The following is a 16,352-nucleotide window of genomic DNA, read 5'->3' as shown; positions in this document are numbered from 1 at the left end:
GCTTAGAGATTGTTAGGCTGCACCAGTTGGCACATTATCCATAAGTCTGAATATGCCAAGTTACAAGTAACCTTCATTTATTCATGTACTAAATGTGTATATAATCTCTAAAATGGAATTTTTGATACGCCATGAGTAACTTTAGACTGGGGCAAACAAGTGTGATCACAACAAGGCAAACTATTTATTTGTTGTTTTTACACGAAGGTGGATGAGCAAGTCTAGACATCTTGTTGAGTTTGCTGTTGGCAAGACTTCTTTTTAATTAGATTATAAAAGTATTTGAAATTAGGAATGAAGATGATATTATGATGCAAGTTTTTGAGTAATCAAATAAGCTTACATTTTTTAAAATATAGGAATGTCTTAATATATGCTGCACATTTATAATCATTACTTTTTTTAAAGGTATGTTTACTTGGAGAAGTTCATGACCTTTCAGATGTCTCTACGAAGAGAAGATGTGTGGCTTCCTCTCATGTCTTATAGGAACTCCTTACTAGCTGGAGGTGATGATGATACTATGTCAGTCATTAGCGGAATCAGCAGTCGAGGTTCTACAGTAAGGAATAAGAAAACAAAACCAGCAACAGGGAAGCGGAAAATACCTGAAGGTGTGAATTTTTTCTTAGTATAAAATATATTGACATTTTTAGAAGTTAATGAAGCCAACCTCGTTTACACAAGCTGGGGATCTGACCTTGAGAGTTTTCATATTTGTCAGATTGATAAGAGTATCTTTGTCCTTTCTGTATCTTTACAACCTAATTTTGTGTATATACATTTCTTGCAATGCTACCCTTAATAGGAAGTCTGAATGATAAGACATGGGCACACAGATAAAGTAAAGGAAAAAACAATGTGCTTTTAGTGGGAAGGTATTTAAAATAATTTATGCAATGGTCAGTTGTGCCAAGGCATTCTTGAGTACATTTTACTCTGCAGATTCTTAAAAGGTAAGAACTTTATTATTGATCCACAGTGGACATCTATACATATGCTTGAAAGATATATCACTCTATATTTGTCATATTTAAATAATTTGATTTTAAATTGGTGTGAAAAATATATGCTGATATTATTCTTCACTTTCAGCTGAAGAAAGCAGTAGTAGTGACAGCATGTGGTTGAACAGGGAGCAGACAATGCACACACCAGTCATGATGCAAACGCCACAACTCACTTCTACAATCATGAGGGAGCCTAAGCGGTTGCGACCTGAAGAAAGTTACATGGGTGTGTATCCAATGCAGCCTGAACACCATCAAGCTCCACTTGATTACAAGTATGTAGAGACAACTAACATGTACATTGTATTACTGTTCAAATATGAAACCAGTTCACATTTAAAGGAGAATAATTTTTTTTAAGCACGCAAGTAACGTGGATGTTGGCTCAAAGACAACAAGAAGAAGCAGCTAGGCAACAGCAGGAGAGGGCAGCGATGAACTATGTCAAACTGAGAACTAACTTGCAGCATGCCATGTGAGTAAGACTGAGTTAAAGGTTTACAATTTTTTTTTCTTGTGCATGGCTTCATAGACTATATATATCTATATAGTCTCCCCTGTTACACTTTCTGAATTTTACTGTTTTTGAGTTGCCTTGATATCTTGGCAATTGGCATCTTAGAAATGCCTAGAGATGGAAGCAATGGTAAAATAGAAATGAAACTAAGACAATAAAATTAACTTAGCTTATATGACTAAGCAAGTTAAGCTGCTTCGTTTCTTACTATTTTTATTTTTTCATATAGATTCCAAAGGTTTAAAGTAATACCATGTCTTTTAGCATGACATGAATTTGATACAAATGTGAACTTGAATCTGATGCTAAATTAACTGTTAGCACTGGCAAATTTTGGTATACTGTATTGAATTGTACTTGAGAATACACTTTGAATGCAATATCTTTTTGAGTAAAAAGATTTTTAAAATAAGAGTTTTATATGTGTAGAAGAAATAACTTTTGCTCTGAAGTCTTGATTCCAAGATCATGTTTAATTTTTGTGACTGCTGAAAAACAAACATTTAAAGTTCAGAGAAGTTGTTTAGTCCAAGAAGTCCAGTGGTATGTACTCATGGTTGTCCTTACTTACACCAATCTAATAAAAGGAGAACTGTAAAACATTGCCTAGTTGCTCCAAATAACAAAACTAACAATAGAATTTAACACATTATAAATTAATAAACAGTGTCTCCCACGTTAGGCATGCCCATGACCAATCATCTGGTTGTCACTCGCTGAGTGACACAACTGAGTCAGAACTACTATTATCCTGGTAAAGTCAATTGCAAGAGCTAGCTCTTATGGGGATGGTTTAAGACAAGTTACAGGGAAATTAATATTTTTAACAATTGCATAATTTTGCAAAATAAAAACATATATTTTTTAATTTTTTTAAATTAAGAATGTTAAAAATTTAACTCATTTTTGTTGGGCAGGGAGGGAAAACACGCAGTACCCCACACTCATATAGGCTGTTGTCAGAGATGGGTGTAACGTCAGCATCACAGTGCATTCTGCGGCACCAGTGCTGCTTTCTTGGGCCGATGATTTGTAGTGGATTGGGAAAGTGGGCAGGAGTTTTTGTAAGGGTAGGTTCAAGAATTGCCAGTAGCGATCCATGTCTTGGGGAAGCACCTTCACATCCATATCATTACCAGAACATGCTAGAAAGCTTTGCCCTTTGGGACCAGGCTCTCTCATGGCTCTGAACATTTGGACCCAAGCATATAAAAGGATCCATGGCTTTGACCCGCCTCTCAGTTCCTTCTATCTACCAGGCTGTCTAGTTGAACCAAGAGTGATTCCTTCTTCGAGAGATGTCCCTGTGGGTGCTACACTGTAGGTGCGGCAGCACTCCCTGCGCCTGGGATTAGAGATCTTCATTAGCAGTGCCCGTTGGACCACACATGCACGCCTCCCTGTCTCGCTCTGAGTGGCATGTCTGTGTGTATAGCACTGTGCAGTCCAGCTACCCCCCAGTTCCTTCTCAAATGCCTTTGGTCTGGGATAGAATCCGAAGCACAGCCCTTCTATCCTTTGAGCTGTTAGATAATGCCTTACCTGTTAGATTAAGTGTAGTTTAGTAGTTAGTTCTTTTCTTTATCATTTTTCCTTCCTCTTACCCGCCCCATTAATTCATAACTTAGGATTTCATTTTCCTGCTTCCCACCCTTCCTGACTGGGAAGCTTTCTTCCTCATCCTTGTACCTGGATCTCCTAGGTTTAAGAGGTGTGTTTCCTGCTGGGAGGCATTCCCGGTAAGCAAACAGTCACCCACATCCACTGCTTAGGTGAGGGACACATCCCACAGAAGTGTACCCATTGCCAGAACCTGACTGCCAGGACCAGAAAAGACTGAGACATTTGGCTGTGACTTCTTCTGGAGAGATCATTGCATCTAGCATCAGACCATGGTCTGGACACTTCCCTCATATGGCACTCGCACGCCGCTAGGTCGTCCACCAACCTCATTCCACCACATTCTTCTAAGAAGAAGTCTTTTCTTCTTTGAGTGCTTGCTCATGTCCATTCCATGCTAGGTATGTGCTTGCCGCGTGTACTGTTGCTGGAGATTTTTCTCTTAGTGGTGTCCATTGGGCCAGCTCCAGCACTCTCTGGAGCCAAGCACGTGTGTTGGTGTAAGGGGTGCTGCCAGCCCCACACTCTCTCAATTCCGTCTTACCTCCTTGCTTTGGCTAGGCTCTTCCCAGTGGTTTTGGACTCCTTCTCCGTTCATAGTTTTAATAGTTTAACGTATATAGTTTTTGAAAGTGATAGTTATATAGTTAGTGTATGAAGTTCTTACCATCAAAGCATTTTTTGTCCCAGGGGCTGGGCATGCCCCAGGTTTCAAGTTTTGTGCCTCTTGTGGAAAACCTATGCCTGTGAGTGACCTGCACTTGAGTTGCTTAAAGTGCTTGGGGGAAACTCACATTAAGAACAAGTGTAAAATCTGGTGAGACTTCAGACCCCACATTAAGAAGAAGGAATAGGACGTCAAACTAAAGGCTATCCTCATGGAAGCCACCCTCAAGCCTGTCTCAGAGCCGAGCGAGTCCGATTTGCCACCGAGCACTTCGGTGTCAGTGCAAAGTGCTCTCTCGGCACCAGGCGCTTCCAAGCACTGTTCTTCATCCCCAGTGCCATGGAAGAAGCACAAAAAGCAGCACCCTGAGAGAGCATGCTTGCCGGTGCAGAAGAGGAGAAACAAGCGGGGAGACAGAGTGAGACCCGCACTGGGCCACTCTTCTACCCCTGGACGTGTGTCTGCACCCTCGACTCCACCAAGAGAGATGAGTCTGGTGTGGGACCCTCCACTGACACCACGGAGTCACCACAGTACCAGTGGACTGACAGTGCTGTTAACCATTGAGGCTTATCAGGTGGCAAGGAACCTTCTCTCTCTTCCAGTCCATCCAGCCCTACTGGGGAACCTACTATCTCTTGCTTCCAGAACCAGGAGGGCAAACGGTGCGTCAGGCACCTTTCCAACACCAGGTCCTCCGGTACCACCCAGGGGCAAGCCCTACCCGATCCTGGCATCCCATTCCCTGGCACACCACCAGTCCCCAGAATCCTGGCACCGTATGGAAGCAGAAGTGGGTAATGCTCCACCATGGTTGCCGACAGAAGAATAGTCTTCCCCTGTATACCGAAAAAAGCCCACCATCGGCACTCAGCTCCCCACTCCCCGGAGCTTCATGGTGGACACTGGCCAGCAATCACTGGCCAGTGCAGTGGCCCGACTAGAACTCTTGGGGTTTGACTCCCACCGCTCCTACTTGGTGGTCTCTGGGAGACAGGGTATCTCTTCTTCACACTCAGCACCAGATCCAGACTCCAGCACCAACCCCAGTACCAAAGTCCAGGACATGCTTCCAGTGGACATAGTTGGGGCAGAGGGAGAAGGAGGAGCCCCACTTCTGGTGCAGGACGCCTCCTTGTCCTCCCCCTATGAGGTCGTTGCGGGTCCCAGCAGTCTACTTCCCCAGGACAATTTCAGGTCCCAACATGACCTTCTGAAGTGGGTCGCCTCAAACCTAGGCTTGGCGCTCAAAGAGACATCACACAGTCTTATTGAGGTCCTGGCTGCAGCAGCTCCATCCAAAGTAGCCCTGCGCATCAGTGAGGCAGTAATGGGATCAGGCCAGGCCCTGTGGCAGACTCCTTCTCTGGCCCTCACTTCAAAGAGGGTAGAGAAGAAGTATTATGTGCCAGTGAGCAGGTTCAACTATCTGTACTCGCACCCTTCCCTGGGGTCCCTGGTGGTATCTGCTGCTAACAAAAGGGACAGGCAGGCCCAGTCAAGTGCTACACCGAAACAGAAAGACACTAAGAAACGGGACCCTTTAGGAAGAGAGGTTTATTTCACAGGTAGCCTCCAGCTGTGTATCGCCAGTCAGCAAATTCTGCTGGGGAGATACAATTTTAATCACTGGGACTCCTGTCTAAGTTCAATGACTCCCTGCTTCAAGAGGCAAGGCAGGAGTGTGCAGCCCTCCTAAAGGAAGGTAAGAATGTGGCCAAGATCTCTGTCCAGGTGGCTCTGGATGCTGCTAACTCAGCAGCCCGGACGGTAGCCTCATCAATCACCGTGAGATGCTGTTCCTGACTCCAGTCCTTTGGCCTTCCCCAGGAGGTCCAACAGTCAGTCCAGGACCTCCCGTTGGAAGGCTCCTCTCTTTTCTCTGAGCAGATGGACATGAGACTTCAGACTGAAGGCTCAAGGGGCACACTACGATCCTTAGGGCGGTACACTCCATCTGTCTCCAGAAAACAATTCACACCCTAGCAGCAGCCTTGGTTCTCAGGACCTCCCAAGACAGGAGGCCTACAAAAGAAAAGGCAGAGGTAAACAGCACCAGCCCCTTCTTCTACCTCAGCCTCTCAATCAGGGCCCCAGAGATACTCCGGTGGGCCCAAGCAGGCCTTTTGAAGGTGCACCTGAGGACACTGTACCAGTCACCAGTTCAGATCTATCTCCCTCCTCCCCCCTTTATTTTTGGACTGTCACTCTTCAGCCCAGCTTGGGCATCCATAACATCAGACCAGTGGGTCCTGAGCACAGTGACATTCATACCCTTCATTTTTTATCCACCCATTCCTCTGCTCCTTCAGGGACCGTTCTCACGAGCAGCTCCTTGTCCAGTAGGAGCAGTACCTCCTGTGTATGGGGGCTGTGGAAAAAGTTCCTCCGGACTTGAGAGGGAACTTTTATTTCCAATATTTCCTAATCCCAAAGGCAAAAGGGGGACTCTGACCCATCCTGGACCTGCGTCACTTCAGTACATATCTCAAGAAACTGAGGGCTAGTCTACACTACCGCACTACATTGACACAGCTGCACATGTGGTGAAGACATGCTATACTGACAAGAGAGTGCTTTCCCGTCAGCATAATTACTCCACCTAAACGAGAGGTGGAAGCTGTGTTGGCGGAGAGTGTCTCCTGCCAACATAGCACACTGTGGACACTGCTTTAAGTTGATGTAACTTGCGTCGCTCAGGGGGTTGGCTTTTTCACACCCTTGAGTGACTTAAGTTACATCAACGTAAGTGGTAGTGTAGACAAGCTCTGAGGTTTTGCGTGATCTCCCTGGATCATCACATTTCCCCCCTGGACCTAGGAAACTTATACGCCACCTTCGATTTAAAGGATGAATAATTCCAGATTTTTATCTTCCATGGTTTTATCTTTCAGGTTTGTAGAGGGTCATTGCCACTACCAATTCACCACTCTTTCCTTTGGCCAATCAGTAGCCCCGAGGGTTTTTGTGAAGTGGATGGCAGTTCTAACAGCCTTCCTCAGGTAGTGAGGTGTTCAGGTTTACCTGTACCTCAGCGACTGGCTGATCAAAGGTCTGTCACAGACTCAAGTGCAAGACAGCATCAGCATGGTCCAAACCACTTTCAGGGAGCTGTGCCTTCTTATAAACGAGCAGAAGTTAACTCTTGTCCCAGTTCAGAGAATAGAATTTATGGGGGCTGTTCTTGACTTGACCAAGACCAGGGCCTTCCTGCCAGAGGCCTGATTCCAGACCGTGGCAAACCTGATATCCAAGGATATGGCCCACCCAGTCACGAAAGCTCTAGTATGTCTCAAGCCACTAGGTCACATGGAAGCTTGCTCTTACGTGGTCCAATAGGCAAGAGTGTGCATCAGGCCCCTCCAACTGTGGCTAGTGTTAGTGTACTCCTTGAGAAGACATCTCCTGGACTCCGTACTTATGATCCCTCCCCTGGTCCTCGCCTCCCTGGCCTGGTGGAAGGAGACAAGCTTGGTAATGATGAGGGTGCCCCACAGCTGTCGGTGTCTTTAGTCCCTAGGGTGGGGAGCCCACCTGAACAACCTCAGGAGTCAGGGTCTCTGGTCCCAGGAAGAACTCTCCCTGCACATAAACATCAGGGAGCTCAGGGCTATGCACCTGGCTTGTCAAGTGTTCCTTCCCTAGGTCTCAGGCAAGTCCTGATTCACAATACAGCAGCCATGTTTTATATCAACAAGCAAGGAGGGGCCCAATCATCCACCCTGTGTCAGGAGGCCATCACTCTATGGGACTTTTGTGCAACACACTCCATCTCGAGGCGTCTCATGCCCCAGGAGCGTGGAACGTATTGGCAGATCACTTCAGCAGGTCCTTTTCCTCTCACCACGAGTTGTCCCTTCACCTGGAGGTCATCAGTGTCATCTTCCAGAGGTGGGAGCCTCCTTAGGAGGACCTGTTTGCCACCAATCAGAACAGGAAATGTCATCAGTTCTGTTCACTGTGCGGGCACAGCACAGGCTCCCTCTCTGATGCCTTCGTGCTCTCATGGGCAAACCATCTGCTGTACCCCTTTCCACTGATCCCCTTGGGGTTCACAGTGTTCTCCTAAAACTCAAATGGGACGAGGCAAGGGTTATGCTAATAGCACCAATGTGGCCATGCCAGCTTTGGTTCAGCACATTCTGGACCTCTCAGTGGCAGCTCCACCCTGACTTGATTTCACAAGACCATGGCCGGCTTCTTTACCCGAAACTCACCTCCCTGCACCTAAATGCATGGATGCTGCATGGCTGAACCCTGAAGAACAGGCCTCCACAGCATAGGTTCAACAGGTCTTGCTAGGTAGCCCTGGTATAAGGCTTTCTACTATCTACTTGGCCAAGTGGAAATGTTTCACTTGTTGGGGCTTCTGAACGGGATCTCTCTCCATCTAGAATTTCTCTTCTGTCTATCCTGGACTGCCTGCTCCACCCAAAGCAGCAAGGTCTGGCGCACTCATCTATTAAGGTTCATCTGACAGCCGACTCAGCCTTCCACCCCCTCCTACCCCTCTCCGTGAATGACAGATCAGTGTTCTCTCATAATATGACAGTTCTGTTTCTCAAGGGGTTGGAAAGACTCTATTCTCACATTCGCGAACCGAACCCCAGCTCCACATGGGACTTAAACCTGGTTCTGTCAAGGCTTACAGGCCCTCTCTTTGAGCTGTTAGCATCATGCTCCCTACTACTTCTCTCCTGGAAGGTCACCTTCCTGGTGATCATCTTGGCCAGAAGAGTCTCTGAGATCAGGGCCCTTACATCAGAACCTCCTTACAGGGTGTTCTTCAAGGACAAGGTCCAACTGCGCCCCCATCCAGCCTTCCTGCCGGAGTCACAATTCCACAACAACCAGATTATTTTTCTAACCATCTTCTTCCCCAAACCTGACAAAAGCTCAGAGGAATGACAACTTCATACATTGAACGTTAGGCAGGCCCTCACCTTTTATATTGAGAGGACTAAGCCCTCCCGCAAATCCATGCGACTCTTCGTGGCAGTAGCAAAAAGGATGAGAGTGTTCCCAGTATCAACCCAAAGAATCTTCTCCTGGATAATTGCCTGTATTCGGCTTGCTACGAACAGGCAAACGTTCCCCCTCCAGCCATCGTGCCCACAAAAGCCCAGGCTTTGTCAGCAGCATTTCTCATGCAGGTACCAATTCAGGATATCTGCAGAGTTGAACCTGGTCATCGGTTCATACCTTCGCATTTTACTTATTCCATCACCCAACAGGCCCAAGACGATGCTAGTTTTGGGAGAGCGGTGTTACGATCAGCATGTCCATGAACTCCAAGCCCACCTCCTAGGGTACTGCTTGTGAGTGACCTAGCAAGCACTTGAAGAATTAAAAATGGTTATTAACCTTTCATAACTATTGTTGTTCTAGATATTACTCATGTCCATTCCATGACCCACCCTCCAATCCCTTTGTCAGAGTTAACCATCACGAAGGAAGTGGGAGGGTGTGGTGCCAGTGGTGCCCTCCCCTTATGCTAGCGCATACATGCACATGGCTCCAGAGGGTGCTAGAACTGTCTCGATGGATAATACTAAGGGAAATATCTCCAGCAACAGCACTTGCAGCATGCACACACCTAGCATGGGATGGACATGAGCAACACATCTCAAAGAACAACAGTTATGAAAGGTAAGTAACTGTTTTTTTTTCCATGCTGACGGGAAGAAATGAGCTACCTCATCACCCTCTGACAAACCGCCCGCCAGAACACCATTCCCTATGAGGTCAGTAGCTTTCACATCTTTGGGGATGAGACATAGTTCCAGGGACCATCTGAGTACCTCTGGTACCACAGCTAAAGAGCCTAAACGGGCGGACCTGCAGGCGATGGCACCGTCTCTGGGCACCGGGGACTGTGGCACAAGACCTTCAAAAACGGACACCCCGATCAAATAAACTTCAGGCTCCATGGTACCGATGAAACCACTAGCAACTCTGTACATGCAGCACCAACCAAGCTCTGCACCAGTGCGCTCTCTGGCACCAATGACACCCTCGGCACCATGCAAACCCTCAGCACCACGCAAGACCTCGACTCCATCTGCTGACTGCTCAAGAGAATGCACCTCTCCCTCTGTACTGATGCATCCATTGGTGTCAATGGTGCTCCTCCCTCCTCTCCAGGAATTCAGATATCCCAAGGACCTGCTCATATCCGACCTTCCTGAGTCACCATTACTTAGACATGAGCCCCTTCTGCCTCCATCCTCTTCTCCAGAGTCACAGAACTACTTCCTTTCCCCTCTGAGAATGGCACTGCTCTTCCCCGCCGAGGAAGAGAACTACCCCTGCCCCTTACATTCAGGACAGGCACAAAACACATTAGCTACACATCCTTATGATCTGCGAACCGAACCAGGGCCCTGGTACGGAATGCCATGGATGCAACTCCACATGCCATTCCCTACGCATTGGCCATACTGGGATCCGTGGGCCATGTACAGATCACAGTTTGGGAATCCTCCCGTAGAGTAAAGCTGGAGGCATACACATTCGCCATCCCCATCCGTCTCTTGACCACCAGAGACCAAGACACTCCCAATAGCAGACATGGAAGAAAAACAGGAGGAGGAGGTTATACTGCTACTCCTTTTCTTACTTCCCACTCCCTACATCAGCAGACGACTTTAAACACTTTCAGGAGCTGTTTTGCAGGATAGCAGACTCCCTCCAGGTTCCTTTGGAGGAAGTGAAAGAATAGCAGCACAAACTGCTCGACATCCTGCATGTATCTTCATCGTCCAAAATAGCCCTCCCTGTCAATGAGGCCGTCTCAACCTGGCCGAGGTGCTCTGGCAGACCCCAGCATTCATCCCACCAACCTACAAGCGGGCAAACAAGAAATATTACGCCCCCACTAAGGACATGGAATTTCTTTTTGTCACCCCACTCTAAATACCCTAGTTTTCAATGCTGTGCACAAAAAGGGACACGCCTTATGACTAGGATTGGAAGCGACTGCACTAAGGGCTGTTGATTAATCACAGTTAACTCATGTGATTAACTCAACAAAAAATTAATCGTTATTAATCACAGGTTTAATCGCGCTGTTCAACAATAAAATATCAATTGAAATTTATTAAATATTTTGGATGTTTTTTCTATGTTTTCAAATATATTGATTTTGATTACAACAGAGTATACAAAGTAGACAGTGCTCCTTTTATATTGTTGTTTTTTTATTACAAATATTTGCACTATAAAAATGGCAAACAAAAGAAATAGTATTTTTCAGTTCACCTCATACAAGTATTGTAATGCAAACTCTTTATGGTGAAAGTTCAACTTAAAAACGTAGATTTTTTTTTTTGTTTGTTACGTAACTGCACTCAAACAAAACAATGGAAAACTTTTGAGCCTACGGCAAACAAGTTTGTTTACATTTATGGGAGATAATGCTGCCCGCTTCTTGTTTGCAGTGTCACCTGAAAGTGAGAACATGCATTCACGTAGCACTTTTGTAGCTGGCATTGCAAGGTATTTTTCGTGCCAGATATGCTAAACATTCATATGCCCCTTCATGCTTTGGCCATCATTCCAGAGGACATGCTTCCATGCTGCTGATGCTCGTTAAAAAAATGTGTTAATTAAATTTGTGGCTGAACTCTTTGGAGGAGAATTGTATGTCTCCTGCTCTGTTTTACCTGCATTCTACGATATATTTCATGTTATATTAGTCTTGAATGTTGACCCAGCGCATGTTGTTCTTTTAAGAACACTTTCACTGCAAATTTGACAAAATGCAAGAAGGTACCAATGTGAGGTTTAAGAATCTGTAGTGCCTTCCAAAATCTGAGGGACAAGGTGGAGAGATGCTTTCAGGAGTCTTAAAAGAGCAACACTATGATGCGTAAACTACAGAACTTGAACCACCAAAAAAGAAAATCAGTTTTTTGCTGGTGGCATTTGACTCAGATGATGAAAATGAACATGCATCAGTCGGTACTGCTTTGGATGGTTATCAAGCAGAACCCGTTATCAGCATGGACGCATGTCCTTTGGAATGGTGGTTGAAGCATGAAGGGACGTATGAATCTTTAGTGCATCTGGTACATAAATATTTTGCCACGCCAGCTACAACAGTGCCACACGACGCCTGTTCTCACTTTCAGGTAATATCGTAAACAAGAAGCAGGCAGCATTATCTTCTGCAAACGTAAAGAAACTTGTTTGTCTTAGCAATTGGCTGAACAAGTAGCAGCACTGAGTGGACTTGTAGGCTCTAAAGTTTTACATTGCTTTATTTTTGAATGCAGTGTTTTTTTGTACATAATTCTACATTTGTAAGTTCAACTTTGATAATCAAAGAGATTGCACTACAGTACTTGTATTAGGTGAACTGAAAAATACTATTACTTTGGTTTTTTAGAGTGCAAATAAAAAATAGTGGGCACTGAATACTTTGTATTCTGTGTTGTAATTGAAATCAATATATATGAAAATGTAGAAAACATCCAAAACTGTTTTAATAAATAGCATTCTATAATTATTTAACAGCGTATTAATCATGTGATTAATCACGATTAATTTTTTAAGTCTCTTGAGAGCCCTAGAATGTACCTATTCGGCTGCAAGGCTTATTCATCTGCCTTGCTCCAATTCTGCATCTCCAACTATGAGGCTCTCTTGGCCAAATACAATTATGTTAATTATTCCAAGATACAGTAGAGCTGCAGAGTTACAAACAACTCTGGAATGGAGGTTGTTTGTAACTGTGAAATATTTGACAGGTTTCAGAGTAGCAGCCTTGTTAGTCTGTATCCGCAAAAAGAAAAGGAGGACTTGTGGCACCTTAGAGACTAACCAATTTATTTGAGCATAAGCTTTCGTGAGCTACAGCTCACTTAATTGGATGCATGCACATCCCAATACACCCTGCTCACAGACCATTCTTCTGATTCGTCCTGGGGACCAATCGCTATTGATACAAAGTACTGCCCTTGGGACTTTCTGCAGCCCCCTTAGTGTTCTTCAAAGTCGCGGTGATAGTGGCCGCCTACCTGTGCAAACAGGACATCATCATATTTCCATACTTAGACACCTGTCTCCTCAAGGCCTCATCTGAACCTGATGCCTTTCATACCAATAGACCTTTTCTCAAGCCTTGGCCTTTGCATAAGCCTGGAGAAATCTACGGTGACACCGGTGCAACACCTGGAATTTATTGGGGCATAGTTGGACGCCATAAAAGCCAGATGCTTCCTCCTGCCTCACAGATTTTCATCAGTAGTCGATCTCGTATCCACAGTGAGAACTTGCCCTCAGATCTCAGCCAAGACATGTCTCCAGGTACTCAGCCACATGGCAGCAGCCACTTTTGATAGTAAACTATGCAAGGTTACACATGCACTGTCTGCAAGCATGGCCACGTACATTGTATGTACCTCACAGACACAGCCTTCACAAGCTTCTAACCATGCCTATCAAGGTCAAGAACTCACTACTTTGGTGCACACAACTCAAAAACATTTGCTTTGGGGTCCCGTTCTGTCAACAAGCATCATCCAAAGCAGAGCAAGGTCCCACTTCCTATGCTCTGAAACACTGAAATTATGGAACGGTCATATCCAACACGACATCAGCATCTTAGCTGCATACCTCCCTGGACACCAGAGCACCACAGCGGATTCACTTTGCATGAGAGTCTCCCAAGACCACAAGTGGGAGCTGGATACATGGGCCCTTCATCTTCAGTCACTAGGGATTTTCCACCATAGATCTCTGCTACAGCGGAGAATGCCCAGTGTTCTCAGTTTTGCTCAAGACCAGGCCTAAGCCATGGATTCCTGGGCGATTCATTCCTCCTCACATGGGATGTGCCGCTGTTCTAGGCCTTTCCTTCCTTTTTCCTTCTGTTTAGAGTACTCCAAAAGATCCAAAAGGATTGAGCTCAAGTCATCCTTATAACTCCAACATGACCATGACAGATTTGGTAGACTTAACTTATTTGCATGACTTTATGCCTTCCAATCACTCTGCAACAGACTCCACAACTCCTCTTACAGGATGCAGGTTGAATCCTCCATCCCAATCCACAGCTACTCCACCTGAAGGCATGGCTCCTCCTCCATGGTTCCAGGATTTGGAGATGACCTGTTCAGAGGCAGTTAAACAAGTGCTCTTGAATGGCAGATGTGAGACAACTAGTCACGCTTATCTCCAAAAATGGACTTAGATTCCAATCCTGGTGTGCCACCAATTATGTCAAGGCAGTGAGTGCTCCATTATCACTCATCTTGGACTACATTTTACACCTTAAAAGATCAGGGTTATCCGTCAGCTCCATTTGTGTACGCTTGGCTGCCATTATGGCCTTTCCTCCCAGTGTAGACAGCCGCTCCTTGTTCATTCACCCACTCATAAAAATATTCCTGAAAGGCCTCCAAAATTTTTACTCTCACATACGTGATCCTACTCCAGCTCTTCTTATGTTCTCTTAATAGACCACCATTCAAACCAGTGGTGATGTGCTCTTATGTTCACTTATCCACAAAAACAGTATTTCTTATCGCTATCACCTCTGCCTGTCAGCTCGGTGAAATTGGTGCACTTGTGGCATACCCCTTGCACATGATTTTTCATAAAGACAAAGTTACGTTATGACAACATCCCAAATTTTTACCCAACATACAATCCTTTTTCTACCTAAACCAACCTATCCACCTTTTCTGCTTCTTTCTAAAACTACACAGCAAACAGGAGGAAGTGGCATTACATACCCTGGAGATCAGACAAGCATTAGCCCTTTATTTGGACAGAACTAAGCCTTTCAGATGGTCACCACGCTTATTCTTATCAACGACCAAAAGATCAAAGGTGCAACTGTTTCTAAGCAACGCCTTTCCAAGTGGATCTCACAGTATATACACCTGTCCTACCAACTATACAATTGACAGCCGCTTCCTGAAACTAGAGCACATTTCACCCGCTCTCTTCCCACCTCGATTGCCGTTCTCAACAATGTCCCAATTGCTGACATTTGCAAAGTGGCCACATGGGCATCCATGGACGCTTCTAGCCATCACTATGCAGTTACTCATGACACAGTATCAGATGCGCTACTCAGACACACTGTCCTATCATCTACAGTAAATGCTGCTCTGAAGCTCCAGCCTTCCAACTAGGGGTACTCCTTTATAGTCACTTACAATGGAGCACCCATAGGAACATCACTTGAAGATGAAACGAAGGTTACTCACCCTGTGCAGTAACTGAGGTTCTTTGAGATATGTGTCCATCTGGGTGCTCCACTACTCATCCTCCTCCCCTCTTCTTCAGAGCTGAAAGATAAGCTCTCTGGTAGAGAAAGAACTGGTGGGGGGTTGGACTACCTAGCGCTATATATACATGCCACTCATGGGGAAAGATGGGGAGATGCACATGTGCAGTCCAATGGGCACTGCTGATGAAGATCTCCAATCCCAGGGGGCACTGCTGCATCTACAGCAGTATCTCGAAGAACCTCAGTTATTGCACAGGGTGAGTACCCTTCTCTTCCTCCAGCTACTTTCTGTAAGCTGTTCTTCGCTCTTGTGATCTTAGTGTTTCTAGATGTGCTTTTCCATGATTTTCTTTTTTTAATTAAACTTTATTTCAGTCTCTCAGTATGATGGGTATTGCTGTTAGCATTGCCATTTGGTACCAAAAGGATGGTTGATAAGGTAACTGGCTGTAAATGGTGCCCTTTGTGTAATGGAAAGATGTCCAAGGTGGGCCTGCATACAGATTCTTCATCTGTCACAGAGTGGCTCTTTTTCAACCACTTTCAGCTGGAGAGCTCAAAAGAACTGAGTATCTAGTCTCTGGTCCTTCCTGAGGGAGAAAATCCTCAGACTATCTCAAGCAGACTTGCCCTTGGAGAAGGTGGTTTTGTTCCTTTATGCGCTAAAGTAAACAAAAGTTGGAATTCATTAAGATCTCAGATCCAAATGAAACAATCCGGTCAATTAAAGCACCTCAGACTGTGAAAAGAGTAACAACTATCATTCTTTTGAGTCATAAATTGACCATGAGTCTGATATTTTCTGAGATTTGTTATGTCCACACACCAATAGTGCTGAGGAAAATGATGGTGTACAGCAAATCTTGTTGTTGTTCCCAGTCTCCTCTCTTCATATGAAATACAAAAGAGAGCTTTTTTACATGGGCTGGGCCTGTTTTATGTTGTTCAGATTCAGTGACAACAACCAAACTCTCACTTCCTTTCTTTAGTTCCATCACTCTTTATTACAATTATAATTCATATTCAGTTCTGTAGTAGACTCCAGGGTTTTCTAATATGTTTTTATTTTTTATTTTTAGTAGCTCAGTTTTAGTACTAAATAAATCTTTTTCTTCTAATTTCTTCAGTCGGCGTGGTACAAGCCTAATGGAAGATGATGAGGAGCCGATTGTTGAAGATGTGATGATGTCATCAGAAGGGCGAATCGAAGACCTAAATGAAGGCATGGATTTTGACACCATGGACATAGACTTGGTAAGAAAATTTTGATTTTTTTTTTTTAATTTAAGCCTGCTA

The 16,352-nt window shown here is 45.0% G+C and overlaps 1 protein-coding gene across 5 annotated transcripts in view; it reads left to right on the top strand.

Annotated features, from left to right (window-relative positions):
* STAG2 (stromal antigen 2) overlaps window positions 1–16,352 on the top strand; it is a 182,683-nt gene that overhangs the window by 155,146 nt on the left and 11,185 nt on the right. For 4 of the 5 annotated variants that reach the window (XM_037908707.2, XM_043522951.1, XM_043522950.1 and 1 more), the window contains 4 exons: window positions 409–614; window positions 1,096–1,285; window positions 1,372–1,485; window positions 16,184–16,310. In XM_037908707.2, coding sequence (XP_037764635.1) covers window positions 409–614; window positions 1,096–1,285; window positions 1,372–1,485; window positions 16,184–16,310 — 637 coding nt within the window. The remainder of the gene's footprint in view (window positions 1–408; window positions 615–1,095; window positions 1,286–1,371; window positions 1,486–16,183; window positions 16,311–16,352) is intronic. The other variant, XM_037908708.2, reaches the window with a different exon arrangement.

Source organism: Chelonia mydas, chromosome 9 (genome assembly GCF_015237465.2).
Source record: "Chelonia mydas isolate rCheMyd1 chromosome 9, rCheMyd1.pri.v2, whole genome shotgun sequence".
NCBI lineage: Eukaryota > Metazoa > Chordata > Testudines > Cheloniidae > Chelonia > Chelonia mydas.
This window is presented reverse-complemented; position numbering and strand designations above follow the sequence as displayed.